This window comes from Henckelia pumila, chromosome 3, assembly GCF_033568475.1.
Source record: "Henckelia pumila isolate YLH828 chromosome 3, ASM3356847v2, whole genome shotgun sequence".
Taxonomy (NCBI): domain Eukaryota; kingdom Viridiplantae; phylum Streptophyta; class Magnoliopsida; order Lamiales; family Gesneriaceae; genus Henckelia; species Henckelia pumila.
In genome coordinates this window covers 198,838,801-198,857,240 of record NC_133122.1, presented here as the reverse complement: position 1 = coordinate 198,857,240, position 18,440 = coordinate 198,838,801, and the positions used below count along the sequence as shown (strand labels likewise).

The 18,440-nt window shown below is 37.3% G+C and overlaps 3 protein-coding genes across 5 annotated transcripts; all 3 read right to left on the bottom strand.

Annotated features, from left to right (window-relative positions):
* Window positions 1-2: 2 nt before the first annotated feature.
* LOC140891046 (30-kDa cleavage and polyadenylation specificity factor 30) lies at window positions 3-6,719 on the bottom strand. Its single transcript, XM_073299284.1, has 7 exons — window positions 6,199-6,719; window positions 5,315-5,698; window positions 3,518-3,680; window positions 3,263-3,376; window positions 2,448-2,516; window positions 1,649-1,735; window positions 3-1,103 (listed from the first exon to the last, which is right to left on the bottom strand). Exons 1-7 carry the CDS (start codon window positions 6,588-6,590, stop codon window positions 288-290), a joined length of 2,025 nt encoding a protein of 674 aa, XP_073155385.1. The 5' UTR covers window positions 6,591-6,719; the 3' UTR covers window positions 3-287.
* A 983-nt stretch (window positions 6,720-7,702) lies between these two features.
* Window positions 7,703-11,547, bottom strand: LOC140890706 (cationic amino acid transporter 1-like). 2 transcript variants are annotated; one of them, XM_073298699.1, is made up of 3 exons: window positions 11,360-11,547; window positions 10,830-11,256; window positions 7,703-9,268 (listed from the first exon to the last, which is right to left on the bottom strand). In XM_073298699.1, exons 2-3 carry the CDS (start codon window positions 11,254-11,256, stop codon window positions 7,878-7,880), a joined length of 1,818 nt encoding a protein of 605 aa, XP_073154800.1. In that variant the 5' UTR covers window positions 11,360-11,547; the 3' UTR covers window positions 7,703-7,877. The 2 variants fall into 2 exon arrangements, with proteins under 2 accessions (XP_073154800.1, XP_073154801.1); XM_073298700.1 differs by lacking the exon at window positions 11,360-11,547 and having other exon boundaries at window positions 10,830-11,277.
* Window positions 11,548-13,764: 2,217 nt separating this feature from the next.
* On the bottom strand, window positions 13,765-17,943 carry LOC140887196 (BTB/POZ domain-containing protein At1g30440). Of its 2 annotated transcripts, none has more exons than XM_073294286.1 (5): window positions 17,288-17,943; window positions 16,956-17,023; window positions 16,182-16,251; window positions 14,640-15,863; window positions 13,765-14,541 (listed from the first exon to the last, which is right to left on the bottom strand). In XM_073294286.1, the coding sequence occupies exons 2-5, from the start codon at window positions 17,012-17,014 to the stop codon at window positions 13,963-13,965; spliced, it is 1,932 nt and encodes a 643-aa protein (XP_073150387.1). In that variant the 5' UTR covers window positions 17,015-17,023; window positions 17,288-17,943; the 3' UTR covers window positions 13,765-13,962. The 2 variants fall into 2 exon arrangements, with proteins under 2 accessions (XP_073150387.1, XP_073150386.1); XM_073294285.1 differs by having other exon boundaries at window positions 16,956-17,182; window positions 17,288-17,942.
* Between the last annotated feature and the right edge of the window lie 497 nt (window positions 17,944-18,440).

Below are 18,440 nucleotides of genomic sequence, written 5' to 3'. Positions count from 1 at the left end.
CCATATATTTGATATGTTAACATAAGTCCATAGAATCAATGTGATGATAATAACTGTGTATAATTCATCTACAAATAAATCTCTAAATGATGCAAAATCTTGTAAACGAAGATTTTGAAAGCCTGCTGACATTCATTTTACTAGTTACATACCATTCGCAAAATTTATGTTCCCTAGAACGCTAGGAGGAAATATCTTCCCACAGCAAACAAATACAGATTGCTTAATTTTGGCAACTTTATCAATGGATGGGTTCATCGGAGATGATGGCTGAATCTGCCTACGAGCTAAGCCTCTTCTTCTTTCCTTCTCCCATGTCTAGACCTTCTTGGAGCCTCATCTTCGCTGCCACTTTCATCATTCCTGTAGTTTCCAGCGCTGAAATGATCATCTTGTTGAGTTTTACCACTCTGCTGATATCGTCCTTCATCTTCTGGTCCACCGCCAGAGCCTACCATCTCTGGACCCTTAACTTGATCTGAATTTTCACTCCTATAACCAGTTGGCGCCCTCTGATCTCTGTTAACCCGATAAGAATTTTGGGGAAGTTGTGATTGAGGTGGTGGATAAAAAGCAGGCATACCAACTGGCCTACCGGCTCTAGTCATGGTAGCAGCTCCAATACCCATGAAAGGAGCCCTTGGACCCATAATCATCCCAAATCCACCCGAAGGTCGACCAGGGAACATCATACCAGGGGCAGGACCTACAAAATCACCAGAGAACCTAGGACCATATGGTCCAAACCCACGGGGTGGAGCCATACCAAACATATCAGGTACAGGAAAACCATCAGGATTCATAGCTCGATAAGAAAATCCATCACCTCCCATCATGTTAGGAGGAAAACCTCGAACACCTGCAAAAGGCCGAGCTCCACGTGCAAGAGGGATTTGAGAAGGCCACATCATTCCTCTACTCCTTCCCCTGCCTTGACCTCCAAAGATCTGTCCAGGGCTTTCTTCTTCTTCTTCACTTTCTTCCTCTTCCTCTTCCTCATTATCTTCGAACGGCACAATATCTGGGTTTTCGTTCCCATTTTCAAGGTTTACTCCCTTTGCCATCTCCTCCTCTCGTTTTGATTCTGCTGCAAGAGAGACAGCCTGGGAAAAGAAATTTCAGTCAAGGGTGTACTGCCTCAAAACAGTTAAAACAGCACAAGTTATCATAGAAAAACTCTACAATTGCATTGCTCATTAAATCATGTTGCTTTCTCAAAACACATGCAAATCTGAACAAGGTGGTTGTGCATCAGCATAGTTTCCAACAACTGAAACATTCTCGAAAAACAAGTAATAGATGGAATATAATAACAGGAAAGCATCAGCTGAAATTTCCAACCGAGGACTAATTATTTACACTACGATGGGCATTTGAAATTTTTAGAGGTTATCGCTTCAATACAGTGATACATTACCGTAAATGGTCAATGCAAGAAGCCAAATAATATAATAATATATATTTGGCTTAAATATACTCGAATTATTGATAAATTCATTCATCAAATTAGCAAGATATTATATTTAAATGATGAAGCCAGTGACCCGAGGATGGATAGGAAGCCTAAAATGTTTACAGATTGATCCTAAAAAGTGTAGTAACGATTCTGTAAATATTTTAAAACTAATTCTAAGGATTAAAAAAATACCATAAGATCACTGTCTGGCTCTAGGTAGAGCAAGGATGCCAACTGCTCACCGATAGAGGGCTCCAGTTCTTGGCAATCTCTACTTATCTGCAATGAAATAACAAAGCAATGCTCAAAACCACTCTGTAAATCTACAGAGCTGAGGTAGGAAATAAATGATAACATACTATGAAGTATGAAACATCTAAAATAACTGAAAATTGAGAGTGATTGTGTGCATGAGCACTCAGTGACTAGGACTAAGATAAACATGGGAACAACAAACTTAGGACAGGTTTTAGAGAAGAGTCTTGGCTTCACCAGCCCCTTTCATTACATAATATTCCACAAGTCCACAACATAGTCACACATTCAAGTGTTGTCCAATTTATCAATCAATCTAATTTAGGAATAAGTTGTGTTCCAAGCACCAATATAATCAAAACATTGATAAACTTCTTGACCTACGTTGGAATGGAAGCTTTCAAGATCTAATAACAAGAATTAGTACTTTAGGAATTAATCCAGAGACATATTGAACTGATAATCTTTAACTGCTATCTATTTTTTCAATTGTGAGTTGTCACATCACAGGGTCCCCTATTAACAAGAACCAATCCCTTTGCAATATTCTTAAACTGCAATGCAGCATAATTAACGGGATCAAAGAGTTTTATCAACCCCTAGAAACAATAAGCTATACTTGTAAGTTGACAACTTATTTCCCTAACCAAATGGTTGGAAATAAGAAAAATGTATTGTTTCAAAAGTTCAAATTATATTTATGAATAAGCAAGACAGATGAATGTAAAGTAAGTACCTTCACTGGTAAGTTCTCATTGTACGGGTTTCTCAAATGCCGAGTTTTGTTGAAGGATAGTTCACAGAGCTGCAAGCAACATGGTACGGTTTGTTCTTGCTTAAAAAAATTACAAAAATGCATTTTATAAATTCATCACATTGTAAAACATAGTTGACCTGAATGTACATACGCAAAAAAACAGGGCTCCATGGGACTTGCAGACATGAAAATGATAATGAAGGTGGTACCATAATCATTATACAGAGTAGAATTCAACGATATTTTCCATATTTGAACATATTCGGGGCTAGAAATAGGATTGGAAATAATTTTCAAAAAAAAGCCATATCAGATATTATTTAAATGTTATGAAGACTGAAGAACTGGTATTGCTAACTTTACTTCGTGCATTTTAGGATAAGACGTCGACATAATGAAGTATAGTGCTCAGAAATACCAGGGCATATAAAAAATCATAAAATATGAAGAATCTGTTAACATCCAATATCGCTCTTTGAAAACTTTAAACATAAAATTGGCCTCTAATGGCATAAATTGAACTAGAAATTGGTCATAATAAACTAAAGACATCAGTTCGGATGCAAGTCTCAGACACAATCTGATAAGAATAAATGAATAATCAAACCAAGGAATTTTATATCACTGGTTACTGAAGCTACTTGACCAGACAAATGTGTGCCTCAGAAAGGTGCTGATAAGAATCAAACAGCAGGAATCTCATCCATTCATCTCAGAAAAGTACACTGAACACTATGATCAATTGGAAAATGAGAATATATTGAACTTTAAATGAATTGCCAAACAACTAGGACCTTTAACCATTTGAGAGAAAAATTCCGTCCATAATGAGCAGTTGTTCCATGTGCATGCTTCCAGTTTCCTCCACTGACAGAGCCACCAATTCTGGATGTCATCTTTGCACAGCCCTAGTAAACCACAATATATCTACTATATAAACAAATCGACGCAATCGTTAAAATAATGGAATGAGCCGAAGCTTAGTTTTTTGTTTTCATATTAAAGAAACGTACACCGGTCATCCATTTTCAGTAACAGGCAAAACCCACCTGAAAATGTCTGGTCTTATTGACTGAAAAAATCAAAATGACATTCTCAACAGAGTCAAAAGCTTCATTAAGTTTAGCCTCATTGCTTCGCTGAGTTGCCCATACACCTTGTTGAGCAGAGAGTTCCAGATTCTCAACATTGCAACTTTTGACCACAAAGTACCTATAATAACCATATGAGCACGGAGAGTTTAGAAGTCATAATGCCTCAACTAAATAACCCTATCTTGAGTGGTTTGATAGTTGGGAGATCAAGGGACAAAGAAGAGAAATAGGTTCTGATTTTTTTTAATAAGAAACGAAATCATATTATATATATATATCTAAAAGGATCATGTGATAATCACAAAAAGCGAATAAGAAATCCGCATTTGGAACCTTAGTACCCACTAAATATCAACAAAATATAACACTCCAATCTCTGAGTAAATCTAGAATTGAGAACATAGCAAACTCTTTATGATTCCTAATCCACGTAGAGACCTTCAGTTTGATCTTTTCCCAACACATAGCTCCCGAGTTTCTGATTAAAAACCTATACAAAGATATTTACCTAATATACAGATCATTACATGACGCTGTCTGTATAGAACTTACGATTGAAAACAGTCATTCATTTCTTCCAGAGGTACATTTGAATGACTTCAAGTGTGACATCCCCGTATTTGATTTTCTATATTAGTGAAACTACAGGCATCCCCATATGTGTGATCGCGGGCAGCTAAATCTTTTTCCTATGAATCTTGAAAACTCGTGAGTTTTTCAAATGAGGATTATCCTGTGGAGTTTCTAGCAACCAAGGTTTCAATGAGTGACAACACTATTATCCTGGCATAATTTTAATTTTCAATGCAAGCCATCCACTACTGATCAATTCAAATATTCTACTCTAACCAAAACGCTTACAATTTATTTATGAAACATGCACAAACCAAGCCTAAGGCAATAAACTATTACAGGGCATATACATAATTCAATACAAAATCATTTCGGAATAAGAAAGTATCAGATATCATACACAAGAAATTATTTTCAATCAAAATACATCTCTAGTCTTAGAGACACTCAATTTGTCTACAGAAAATGAGATGAGGACCCTAGAAAGTCTTCTATTGTTATATTTTTATCTTTGTTCTGTTTGCTATTATCAGCATCTTGCTTTCTACAAATTTTTCGCAGAATCGAAGCTTCTGAAAAGAAGAAACCCAACCACTACATGATTTAGAAAAATGTCTTTGGATAGACATTCAATATAAATTAAGAAGTAATAAAATGGAAAAAGAAAGTTCTCATTAAAGAGATTGAAAAAATAAACTTCTTAATTCTTTCATTCTTTTCTCTGACCAGGTGATTCGGGTGGCTAAAGGAACAGATATATGGTCATAGAGAGCTTCTTTCCTCTATTGTTAGAGTAATGTACCAGGATACTTGCATTCCAAGAAATTCAAAGCAATTCTACCAAAAACTGCAGTAACCACAAAACAGAGTAGTTATTTTTATTGATCAAAAGCATTTCATGGGCTCAAGAACATAAACACCGGTTAGTGCATCAATTTAATTCTCTTTAGAGTGCATAGTAACAAAGATCAGTCAAAAAAAACAAAGATAACCAAAACTGAGAAATACATCGACCAGAGTAAAAGGAAGAAATTGAGTATGTGAAAGCAGTTAAGGTCCACGACAATGATCTTAAGAAAGTAATTACAGCTGTGGTCGTAAAGATCTCTTAAACGAACAACCATAGATAAATACATGAACTGTTTTGTAACCTAAATGAAGACCTTGTTCTGAACAGACCTAGATGTTCCTTGGGGCAGGGGTGTAGCAGTCCTATTAGCTTGATTTTGCTGGCCATTGGGAATATTCTGTATTTGAGCTTGTCCACCCAGATGCTGAGTCTGTTGTCCTAGCTGTGGTTGTTGATGCACAATACCATCCCCTGTCGTGTTAATTTTTTCCAATTGATTTGTATCATTGGGTCCTTGTGGAAACTGAGGTTTATCTGTTGGCTGGGCATAATTAGTATTACGATTTTGAAAAAATCTGTTAGAGTTTCCGTAGTTGTGAGAAGCCAGTTGCTGGATCTTCTGGAGAACTTCTTCCACAGGAGGCGGAGGTCCAGGCAGCTTTGCATGCCTATACCTACAATCTGGGCCATTTGGACAAAATCCCAATTTATACCTGTCAAATGCCATAGCCAGTCAGCAAAATAATGAAGTGGTAATGCTGCAAACCATGAAAAGGAAGAACCAAACAGGTTACTTTTTCTTTCCCAATACATCGTAGTGATTTCTTTGCTTGACCGCAGATGATAAGTATCTAGAAACAAAATAACAAGTAATTTCTTTGCTTAACCGCATATGATAAGTATCTAGAAACAAAATAACAATAAAAACTAAATTGACATTGTTTGTGAAAATTCTACCAGGATCTCTCCCCCACACCTGGAAACAATAGGCATTAGCCTTGGTCTACACAGCAGGGAATTCAGACTGATACACAGTTAATGTGATGTTCATTGTAATGTGGTGTGTGGTACGTCATAAAGTAGATCAAAATCAAAATTAAAAGTAATAGAGATATATACGCAAAGTCTACAGCGGTAGCAGTTCAATTGCAAGAGATATACAACAAACAAAAAATTGATGACGAATAGCAGCTAGAGGGAGCCAAAGACATACATATTGCATTCCTTGATATCCTCATTCGTGTGCTTATATACGCAATCCTGCTCTCTGCACTCTCCGTACAGACGAAAGAACCGGCAAACTGGCATCCGCGACTTATCGTACTGATGAAGGAACCCACACGCATCGCCTTTCATGCACAACGATCGCAGCCAGTGGCGGCACACCGTCTGCCGGAAGCTACGTCTTCCACCGCCAATTCCTTCCGCCGCCGGCACGGGTGCGTTGGAAGGGTTACTGGCATTGAGTGCCGCGGCGGCGGCGGCGGAACCCGCCGCGGGGTCCGGCAATGATTGGATAACGGGTACGGATGCAGTCGGGTGTGTGGGCCCCGGGTCCAACCCGCCCTCGAAGTCAAAGCTTAAACCCCCTTCTGCATCATCCATTTCTATGCAACTCTGTGTATCTGTCGAGCTGGGTTTCGGAGCAGTGGCCAACGATGTCACGTTGTGCTTCGCTTGTTGTACCTTGTTAGGGCTTTAAGAATGAAAATTTATCAGAACACCTACGTACACTCCTCGGCTATTATTTGGGTACTTCGATCATATATTCATTATTCAACGGTCTATACCTTATATTTATTTATTATATAATAAATAAATTATTTAGGTACGCTTAGGTGGATTACTAATGCTGTTAGTGCTAATGTGTCACAACATGAATCATTAGATCACATATTATAATATGGGTAATGCTATATGTACACGTTGGGTTACACATTGCACTTGAAATTACATGATTATTCATGCATCTTTGGTTACACGTTGAGTTACACATTGCACTTGAAATTACATGATTATTCCTGCACTTTATTTGGAAAAAAAATCTTTCAAAAATGATGTAGGATAATCATGTAATTTCAAGTGCAATGTGTAACCCAACGTGTAACCCTCAGTATACATATAGCATTACCCCAATTAATTATAGTCTTATATGAGTTTGAACTTGACCGTTCTTTCGATAATTAAAAGAAAGGAAAATGATACATTATATTACACATTAAAATTATAAAATTATCGTTGCACATTATTTGAAAAAAAAATATTTCAAAAATGCATTTAAAATAATTCGGTAATTTTAACCCTCAATGCATATATATATTTTTTTAGTACAAATTGAATCGAATATCGAAATTACATCATATTGCAACACTATTGAGTGAAATTTGTCCGCGCAACCGACGGAACTTGAGCATGAACTAACCTGTTGTAGAAGGCTTGTTCGGTATAACTTATTTTTCCAATGGTTTATTCAATACGCACCGAGAGGGAGCGGCTAAATAAAAAATAAATGGGAAGGAAGTGGTGGGAAGTTTTAAAATGCCCAAAATTAACATCTAGCTTATTATAATTTTAAAATGGTTTTTTTAAAAAGTGCTCTTGATTTCAAGCTCTTAGAAGCAATCCCAAACACTACTTTGATACGCACCCTTCTTAAAATGAATACATACAATACGTTTTGTGGGTGTAATTCATGTACCAATATTGAATCAAATCTCATGTATCTATCATTCATTCATTCATCCATCCACATACAAATACAATTCACTGAGGTGCGGGGCCGTATTGATTCTGCTGAAGTGAGAAGAAACACAAACGTACGTACATTTTTATAAGCAAGCATGTAAAATATGAACACATGCAATATAATAGTCCTTTTGAAAGATGATTTCTTTAAAAACCAGTTGGTGTCATAGTAGCTGTTGATGTGTTTTCTCCGGCTTCGATTTTCTTGTAAGGCGCGTCATCCATCTTCGTCGTTTGGGAGGCCATGGCGGTGTCGTAAGATGCGTGGAGTCCGAACAGGAAATAGTACAGCAATAGAAATACAGTCCACCCTGCAAACCTCTCGAAGGAAGCCCTTTTAAGAGATCCAAGAAGGAAGATGTTAATAGCTATTGATGCACATGGTAACCAAGGCACCAATGGGACTCCCCAATGCTTGGGCGTACGCGCTTGAGGGACGAAATACCAGATCCCCGCCGTGGAAATGATCAGTATAGGCACCGTGATGCAGTAGGCGATCCAGCCTTTCTCGCTTAAGCCCCAGTAAGTGGCGGTGGCGATGGAGGATGCGAGGATGAGTAGGAGGAAGAGTATTAGTTTGTTGCGGTTGTGTGTGGAGGTTTCTCCGGTGACGTAGTATCTACGGACGAGGAGGGCGATGGCGACGAGCATGAAGATGAAGAGAGTGGAGATTGAAAGCAATTCGGATAGGATGCCGAGGTCTGTGAAGAAGGCAATGGCTGCTGTGGCTACAAGCATGACAACTGTGGCGTTGATGGGTGTCCCTGTTCGTTCGTCGACTTTGGCGAACCAAGGTGGCATCATGTGAGTACGTGCAATGTGAGTGAGGTAACGAGCCTGACCCACTGCCCCTACTAGTAGAACTGATGTCATGCCTTTTAGTGCACCTGCTGCAACCACATACTGAGCCCAACTCCACCCGACGGCCACAAACGCCCTCGAAAAAGGGGCATCAACGTCGATATCCTTGTACGGTTGCATGAGGCAGAGAGTTACGGCCAACACGCAGTACAAGAAAGTGGTGATCACCATGGAGCCGACGAGACCGATGGGGATATCTCGGGCGGGGTTTTTCGTCTCCTCGGCCATCGTGGAGACCGCATCAAAACCAACATACGCGAAGAACAGCACCGCGGAGGCCTTGAAGATTCCATGGGGGCCGTAGGGCGAGAAGGGCTTGTAATTCTTGGTGTCTGCCTTGATAAACCCGCATATGATGATGAAGATGATGACGACTAGGTGGACGACGGAGGCGATGTAGTTGAGTCGAGAGGAGCCCTTTATGCTGACGACCGCGATGATGCAGATGATTATGATGACACCGACGGCTATGGGGTCGAGCTTGTCGTAGCCATGTGTTAGTCCGTGGGGGTGTAGGCGAAAATCGTCGGGTTTATGGTTGCACAATGTGGCGAAGTAGGAAGTCCAAGAACGTGCAACGGCAGCACCACCGATGACATACTCGAAAAGGATGTTCCCCGCCGCGATGAACGCCACGAAATCGCCAAGCTCCACTCGCAAGTAAGCAAATGAGCCACCTGCAAGATTTGGTGATGACTGGTGAGAGGTGTATGCAAAATAATACACGACATGTGAAAAATTATCTACCACTAAACTGCATGCTTTATGGGCCAAATGTAGGTAAAAGTTGGGGACAAGTTCGTTCGACATTTTTCGGAGTGAATAAGGACAAAAAATAAGGCAACGGCGATTTGAGGTTGTTGAATAGTCGAAATGTGAATGAAGGATCTGGGCCAACTGCGGCACGTAAACGGCAAATCATTTGATTTTGTTGACTTAAAAGCTGCAGATGGGGACAAAATTTGTTGAAAAAGAGCCCATCATGTATTGGCTTATTTTGTTATCTAATATTGGTCAACTCAACAAAGTATTTTAAGAAAATCAGTGTATTCATATAGGCGTCGTGTGCTTGTATAATATTTTTATAATTATTTTGATTTATATTCTAATGAGAGTAATATCATAGTTGTAAAAATTATCAAAGAATTAAACTACAATTTGAAATATCGAAATTCGAAAAAAAAAAAAACAAAATGAAACAAAAATTTAATATCACATAAGAGCAATTTGGGTAGAAAAAATATGGTGTCTAAGGGACAGATTCTTTATATACCGGAAAGATAACATGTAATGTATTCAAATACAATTAGAAAGATTATTTTTTAAAAAAAAAAAAATGTTAACCAAGTCGGTTTCCCAAATATCCCAGTTAAGGTCCACATCGCTTCATCCCGTCATTCTCTCAAGTCATGACTCATAACCTCGTAGCCATATGGATTGTAAAAAGTTTTATTTTTTTATATATTCATCCAAAATAACATATCATTTACAAATACTCAAAATATATACTTCCTCCGTCTTATAAACTCAGACATATATATATATAGTTAATACTTAATACTATTTAATCTATCTTTTTATCATTATATCTTCGTAGTTAAATACATCAACTATTTTTTGACGATTTTTTTTATCCCATCGAAACATTCATGGAATAAGAATAAACTTAAAAATTTCTTCTGAAATTTACTTTTCTAATAGATACATATTACGCTATTATTGATTATATCGTTGGCCATCAATTTTATGTCGGCATTCGGCAATAAGTATTTTCCCGGGAAAAAAAATTATGATAAAAATAATATAATCTCCAGATTAGAATAAAATAGAAAATTAGAAATGCATGACAGTGAAAAACTTAAAAAGCAGTATTTAATTTCTGTCAAAGAAAAGTTTCAATCTACTAGTTCAATGATTAGTTTTTAGGGCAGAATTAGATTTTATTTCTTTTTTTTTTTTATAACTAAAATGACATTTTTAAAAAAAAAAAGGAAAAAGAAAAGAACAAAAATATCCGCAACTAACTAATATTTTTCTCGAAATAATTGCATACACTGTCCTGTAAAATTATCTATATGCTCAAAATTCAGTAACACAATAAACTAATAGATCGTTTTTTTTTCATATTCATAATAAGATATTTTAAAAATTAACAATCTCAATATTTCACATTCATTAGGTATTTTTGTTTGTCTAGTTTTGTCTAATTAGTATAACGTGAATCAAAAGTGTACCAACCTGCAACGGGGATTTCGACGGCGAACTCTGTGTAGCAAAAGACAGAAAGCAAGGCAGAGAGGCCGGAGATGACGTAAGACAGAACGACGGCGGGGCCGGCGTTTTCGTTCGCCTCCTGGCCGGTGAGGACGAATATTCCGGAGCCGATGACGGCGCCCATGCCGAACCACATCAAATCCCACCACGTAAGCGTCTTCTTCATCTCGTTCGCACTCCGCGCCTTCACCTCTAGCTCCGTCTCAACATTCGACCGGGTCAGGATCCGGTTAGCTAATCGACCCGGAATCTGCTCCAGCGCTCTCACGTAGTTGTTCATGCTCTTGAACGACTCCTCCGGGAAGAAGTCGTCTTTCGTCAACGACCACGCTAATCTCCTCCGCCTCATCGCCGACGACCCTCCGCCGTTGATTTCCGCTCCTCCTCCCATCTTTGGTTTTACAATTTACAGTACATGCGAACCAAAAATTCAAACATTAAAATCGCAGGACTCGAATTCCGGCAACACATATATATATAGAGCTTGTGTGTACCTGTGTGGAGAGAGAGAGAGAGAGAGAGAGGGGCGGTGTAGGAGTCTGAATTCAGAGATCGCCGCCGAGGGAATGGGCGGAAACAGTGATCGGAGACAGCATGGATTTGTGAGGAGTCTATTTATTAATGACTTCGCTCTGTTATAAGCATTGGTTTTATAAGAATAGTATGGATTCGTCAGTATGGGTTGAATTTTTTATGTAGGATATATTTTAGTTTGACGGATTTTTACTTTTCATATTCAACTCTTTTTTATATTTCCATTTTTATTTTTTTTTACTTACTTGATATTATTATAGCACGAATCAATGTCTCAATCTCAAACTTAGAATTTTGATGAGTTCAGAATAGTCATCAAATATAATATATTTGATATTTTTCAATAATAATCAAAATTCATCTCATAAAATTAATCACTAATAAGAGTTAAATATACGCGTATAGTGTGAAAGCAATGAATGATAGCAGCGGTCTTCTTCAAAGTGCTTTATAAATAAATAAAAAAAATTGGATTTTTTAAAAAACAATTTTAGAGGAATGTGATCTAATATTTTTTTGATTCGTAATGATAATTAAAATTTCGAAATAAAATATACTGTGAATAATTTATCTGGAAATGAGAAATAAAATAATTAAAAGTAATGATTATGTTTAGAGATGTAAAATAAATGGAAATAAAATTGAGAAAGAAAATGAAGATAAGATTATTAATACATGTGGTTTTGGGTCTTGGAGTTGGTAAAGTACTCTCCATCTAAATGGGAACAAACCAAACAAAGCCTAATCTTTTTGAAAATATATAGAAAAATGAAGTGTATGTTATGCACAGTTTGGTTTAAATGATAGGATAAGTAATATATAGATAAAAAATATAATATTAATTAAAAATAAATAAGAAATAATAGTTAATACATTATTTGATTTGATGGATATATTATAATTTATTTGATTTAATTGATGTAAAATTAACAATTAATAGATGTATAAATAATATGAAAAAAATAACGCGAGATTGAATATGATAAGTTATACATAGATTAATAATACATCAAACTAAATAATACTTATTGTCTGAAAGGAGATGAAAATTATTGTAGTATTCAAATTGTACAAGTTGTTGGTTTGGTGACCGATTAGTGAGAGATGATTAAAATCAACAAAATTATATTGTGAGGCAAATAACATTGGGTAATGTTACATGTATACGGTGAGTTACATTAACTTACATAATGCACTTGAAATTACATGAATATCCTTGCACTTTATTTAATTTGGAAAAAAAATATTTCAAAAATGCATGTAGGATAATCATTTAATTTCAGGTGCATTGTGTAACTCACCGTATACATGTAGCATTACTCACTAACATTTAATAGATATGTGATACAGAATTATTTTTCAATTCAATTATTTTAGAACTCGAACCACGCAGTGATGCGTCATCCGCGTAAAATTAAGTTTGGTTGTATGATAAAAATGACTTAAATTGTCATCATCGATCAAAGTTTATCGCCTTGGAGGTAGAAGATTGTCCTCTTTCTGCGTCTGCCGGCCGGCTGCTTCTCCGAGGAGCCCACTTGACATGATCTGAATCTCCATGGCGGCAATTGGAACTTTATAGTTTATATTATCGATGTTTCCCATGTCATGTTAATATGATAATAATAATAAGCTGGAGACTTTTACACAAGAATCTGTTTGGTGACTCCGATTCTTACGTTTGATGTTAGAATTTTGCATAAGATAATGACTGGCAATATTTTATAGTTAATCTGTCTTAAAAAAATATGTATTATTTCAAGTCAAGCCACAATATTTGGGATTTGCAATTTAAGTACCGCTATGGTATCAAGCGATTCAAGCTTTTTAAGAGAGACGAGTACGAACTTAAACTTAAAAAAATTCGTCTTTCAATTTTGATTATAATTATAATTATTTTAAATCAAACATTAAGCAAAATGATAGAATTGTCATAAATATAGGATTTAGTAGATATTTTAAGTTCTAAACAATAAATAAATATATATTTATGAAAATATTTCATTCGAAAACATAAATGAAATCTTCTGTCATAAAAAAAAACATTTACTTAATCGAGTTGAGAACATTAAAGTTAAACAAGATTAAACTGAGTTTTGTCTTTTGGGAATATTGTAAAAAAATCTAGCACCAATTGCATATTATATATAAAAAAGGGACTAAATTGGGATATAAAAGGTTTCGGGTACACTTGTATCCGTAAAACATCCCATATTACGGCCCCAAAAAGTGCCAAAATTTGAGAATAGTTTGCCTATCTTAGTACATTTGTATAATTGAATTGTTTTGAGAGAAAGATGATTTGTTTGGCCCAAAAAAAAAAAAAAAATTCCAGTCAATATATTCAAGATGATTACAATGCTGGGACATAAACATTTGTAGATTTAGACTGAGAAAAATATAAAAAGTAATTTGTCAGAAGAAAAGAGTTTCATGATTCTTAAGAATAGTACATGATCACAATTTCCACTCTACCTGCGAACAAATACAATGGCGAGGAAATAGTAAGCACAAATAATGGAACATGACACGCATGAACTGCAACAGAAACAAATCAAGAAATTCATTCATCTTTAGTTAATCTCCTCTTCTCCTTCCCGTTTTTATCTTTCGCCTTCTCGATCTTTACGGTATGTTTCGCCTTGTCCGTTTTCACGCTGGAATTGCTGTTGTGCTTGCTGACAGATTCCTCCTGAGCACTGCACATTTGAGACTTTAATCGGAACCCAAGCTTCTTTGAAACGTTCCCCCAGGCGCCGGATCCTTTGACCCGACCTAGTTTCTCGATTTCTTGCCGCATGTTAGAGCACTCTTTTTCAAGCTCGGAAACTCTTATCCTCATGCTATCCATTCCTACTTTCAAGACCTGGTTTTCACGGACTGCGCTGGCCCAGCCTCCGTCGGTTTGACCCATCAACCCGCTTCGCAATTGTCTCGACCCGTCGAGATTTTCCGAGACCAGGAAGCAGCCTGCTATTGAAGTCCTCAGTTGCAGCTGCTCAAAGAAGAGGACTTGCACTATTATTCTCAGAGGAAGCCTTTCGTTCTGAGCCGCATGGGTGCAAGCTTCCAATGACAGTTTCTGGCAGTCCATAAGCCGGCAGAGTTGCTCCCTGTCTGATTCTGCTAGCCACGGATGCGACTGGTTGCAGAAAAACGAACAAAGAATAAAGAAACTTTCGTGCAGTTCTTCTCTAAGACGCATGTATTGCATAAAATTGAGTCTGTTGGAAAAGTTACCTTGAGATAAATATCTATGGAACGATAAAGACCGTCGTCCAAGGGACGTGCGTACTCAGGAACAGCAGCGATTAGAGATTGAAACTTGGGGAGTTTCAGATTAACGTCTGGTGCAACCTCTGCAAGGTACCCATCAATCAGTTTGGCAACCATCGTGATCGGTGTCAGAGATGGTGATCCCATTAAATGACCTTCATCATCAGAACCTGGAGATGCGCCACCGAGTACCTGATCCACAGCCAAGAAATGCTCTAGAATCCGATACACACAATCCACATCATACAGGGTTTCCATGGAGTAAGAAAAATTTGGCATCAATAGATCCTCTAGAGTCGCTTGATCGAGCTGAATGCCTATCCTTTTCTCCAAGTTCGATGTGCAAGAGGAGTTTACTCGCAGAATCTTGGCTGTTCTAAGTAGACCAAATAGAAATTTCGTTGGGACCAGACCCTTCTGCATCGGGAGTAATTGGTCAATCTCTTCGAGAAGCAGCTTTTGATCCTCTTCAGGTAACGAGACCACCGATCCCACCGGTGCAAGCCGGTTACTGGACTCACTGGCACCCTGGCGCCGGTTTAGTCCTGGCAGGTACTTTCTTGCATAAGAATTAAGGGAACCGGCGATAATTTCGTGTTTTACTCCCCGAGATTCCATGGCCGAGATTAACTTTTTGTAAAGAGATAAGCTTAGAGATGATGCATCCTCGTACCACCAATCTGAATTCGAATGTCTTGGCCTAGCGCCGGTGCTTATCCCATTCCATAAAACGCTTCCTCCAGGACTTTGCATTGGGCCACCATGCTCCATCACTGGCCACCCAAACAAATTTGGGTCAGTACACGCCTTTGCAGCTAAAGAATCAATGCATCTTTTAGGGACTTGGAGTTCCTCAGCGTAAGAGAGAATATCATCACAGGTTTGAAGTGCTTTCAAAGAGTCCTTCCAGTTGCGTAGAACCACTTGATTGAGAAACATTTCAGTCTGAGAAATGAGGTTTCCCTCCCCATATTCTTCAGTCATTTCAAGATGTTCGGCAGCACACCGAAGGTATACCACATTTGCAGCAGTAAGTTCGAGTTTAACCCCGTAGCAGAATTTAGCTACAAGCTCAAAAGATTTTGTCCCTCCAGGAACATCAGGAAGCTTAATGATAGATACCCCTTCTCCTTCAGACGCCTCAGCAATTAGTCTTTCCATAACCCCACTTTTTGAGAGCAATGGAAACTACAAAACGTAAATTTGACTTCAGTAAATGAAAACAAATTATATTAAGCTTTCTTTTGGAGATATAACAAGCAAAACAATTTGTTCAAGTGGGAAGTCACTCAAGTAGACGTGCAATATCAAACCAGCAGTATTTTTTTAGATGTCTCTTCCCAGAAGATTATTACCGTCTTGAAACAAATATTACTGCTATGTTGAATAAGTCACAAATACCTTCCACATTAAGATCTAATAGGTGGAAATAAGCCTGAATATGTAAATCATAACATTAAGCTGATGAGAGTCGGTTAGCATCATCCATGAAAAGTAAAAAGATACCTTGTGAAGATGGAAGGACATTTCCCCAACTTCAACGAGTATATCACTGGGGAGACCGGTCGTGCAGAACCTATAGTTAAAAGAAGAAAATGGGCATGTTCAAGAGACAAATCACTGTTACATTTAATAATCAACTCTAGTAACTTCCAAGCTTATCATCCAGTGCTATAAACTGATAAACGACAGTGAAACAAACACATAGATTTCAAATTACTCTGTTAGAATGCTAGAAGAAGAATCGCTTAGTTTTCAGATCGACTAATTTGATCTAGAGGAAATAGCATAGTGGTCAACTGGTGGTTATGGTTACTGTCTCTGGATTTTCAACTGTTTAGTTCAAATCCATTCTAAACATTTGAATAATATTCAAACCCATCAATTTCAAATCCTCCAACTTTAATTTTGATTTTTTTTTTAACGAAAAAAGAAAAGCATTTCAAATTCCTGATCACAAGATGCGCTTCACATTCTTTCATCCGAATCAAATCTTTAAACAATCTTTCAATCTAACTCAACAGACCAGAATTCGTCGGAAGGAACTTCCAGACGATTAGCAAGTTCATCACACCATTATACATTGATCTTCTCAAGATGGAGCAAAAACAGAAATCAACATCGGCTTCAAAGACTCAAATAAAGAGGAATGTAAAACCACGGGACAATTATACTCGAAATTTTCAGTAAATCAACCAAACTAAAAGATCAGTAGTTTCCCAAAATAAGAATTCCAAAAATATAGCTAAATGGCAAATGTTGGAAAGCAAATGAACGAACCAAGCCTGCCCTTGCTTCTGAAATGCATCAGTTTTAGATCCCAATTTCATGCATGCCATCTCTTGAAACTGCACACCAGATGAAAATGCTTCAGTTCTGAATCTTTTCGGAGGGCTGAGAATACTCTTCCTCCAACCCGAGATTTCTTCAAACAAAAAAATGGCACTTCTAATTTTTTTGAGCAGCAACAAATCCCATACCAACAGCAAGTTTCTTTCTCTTCAATACTTACAAAACAAATTAACAAAAACTTAAACCGAGAGCAAGATTTTAAAAGTATTGACAAGCAAAAAACACTGAAGAAAGTTATAATCTTGCGGAAGCCCACTCACAAATACAAAGACTCCAGCTTTTACGCTATAAATGCGGCAAGCTGCTCCACAAGCAAACCCCAATAGAGTAATTTGTATTCATTTCTCTGTCCCAAAAGAAAACCCAATCGCCAGCTAACCCAAAATCTCACTCCAGAGCATAGAAATGTATTCAAGAAATTATAAAATTTTCGAACCAGACGCCAAATTTAGGTCAACCCCTCCGAAAAATAAAAACAACCCAATTGTTCTGACACAAACTACTGATTCTTTAAGCCCAAGAAGATTCCAAATTTCAGCCCTTTGTGCCACATGACCAACCGAAACCCTCGCTCCCATTAAAGAAAATTTTGAGTATAAATTAAGGGAAAACCGGAGAAATCTCTCAATATAATATTGCACGACAGAGCTTGGGAAAACATATTTAATGGCTGCTCTGAAACACGAACAACTCCCTCATAAAAGTGGGACCTTTCCTTCGAAACGTACTCATTGCTTAGAGATTCTAAATTAAAAGCTAAAACCCATTTAAAATTTGTGGTTTTGTATATAATAAAGTGATGGTGAAACGATGGATTATATTAATAATCAAATGAAATTACCGACAATGGTTAATCTTGAAAAACCCTTTCATTTATTTTTTATGGATTATCTGCGATCTTTGAAAGCAACCGATATCTGTTCGTCCAGCCAGACCATGTGGACGCATTGCTTTCTTTAATGCTTTAATTCTTTATTAAAGGCAATTCATAGCATGGTGTGTGGGGAGTGGATCCTAGAAGCAGATGGGAATGTGGAAAAATTGACAATGCGAGGGATGATATGATTGGATTGGATGGGAAACATTTGCTTTGCATTTTTCACATCAATCGGACATATTCTTGAATATATATATGAGAATGAGAGCAACTCGAAATTATCTCATATGATAAAAGAAAAGAGTTATATTTAGGAATGGCAATGGATCGGGTATGGGTAGGATATCGTGCCTCCATCCTCATACTCATTTATTAAATCAATCATCATACTCATACTCATACCCATCGGATATTTAATTTCATCTCCATCCCCATACCCATCGGATGATCGGATATCCATACCCTACCCATAGACCCATTTATTGTATATACTCCATAAAAATAATTTTTTTAAAATTTTAATTATTTGATAAAAC

Bases quoted from the DNA above. Each gene is read 5' to 3' on its own strand.
- LOC140887196 (XM_073294286.1), bottom strand. From the start codon at position 17,014: ATGGCATGCATGAAATTGGGATCTAAAACTGATGCATTTCAGAAGCAA. The intron at 16,252-16,955 runs GTTCGTTCATTT...TTTTAACTATAG, and splicing joins CAGAAGCAAGGGCAGGCTTG to GTTCTGCACGACCGGTCTCC. The intron at 15,864-16,181 runs GTATCTTTTTAC...TACGTTTTGTAG, and splicing joins TGTCCTTCCATCTTCACAAG to TTTCCATTGCTCTCAAAAAG.
- LOC140890706 (XM_073298699.1), bottom strand. From the start codon at position 11,256: ATGGGAGGAGGAGCGGAAATCAACGGCGGAGGGTCGTCGGCGATGAGG. The intron at 9,269-10,829 runs GTTGGTACACTT...CAAATCTTGCAG, and splicing joins CGTCGAAATCCCCGTTGCAG to GTGGCTCATTTGCTTACTTG.
- LOC140891046 (XM_073299284.1), bottom strand. From the start codon at position 6,590: ATGGATGATGCAGAAGGGGGTTTAAGCTTTGACTTCGAGGGCGGGTTG. The intron at 5,699-6,198 runs GTATGTCTTTGG...GGCATTTGACAG, and splicing joins GATATCAAGGAATGCAATAT to GTATAAATTGGGATTTTGTC. The intron at 3,377-3,517 runs GTGGGTTTTGCC...GTGGTTTACTAG, and splicing joins ATAAGACCAGACATTTTCAG to GGCTGTGCAAAGATGACATC.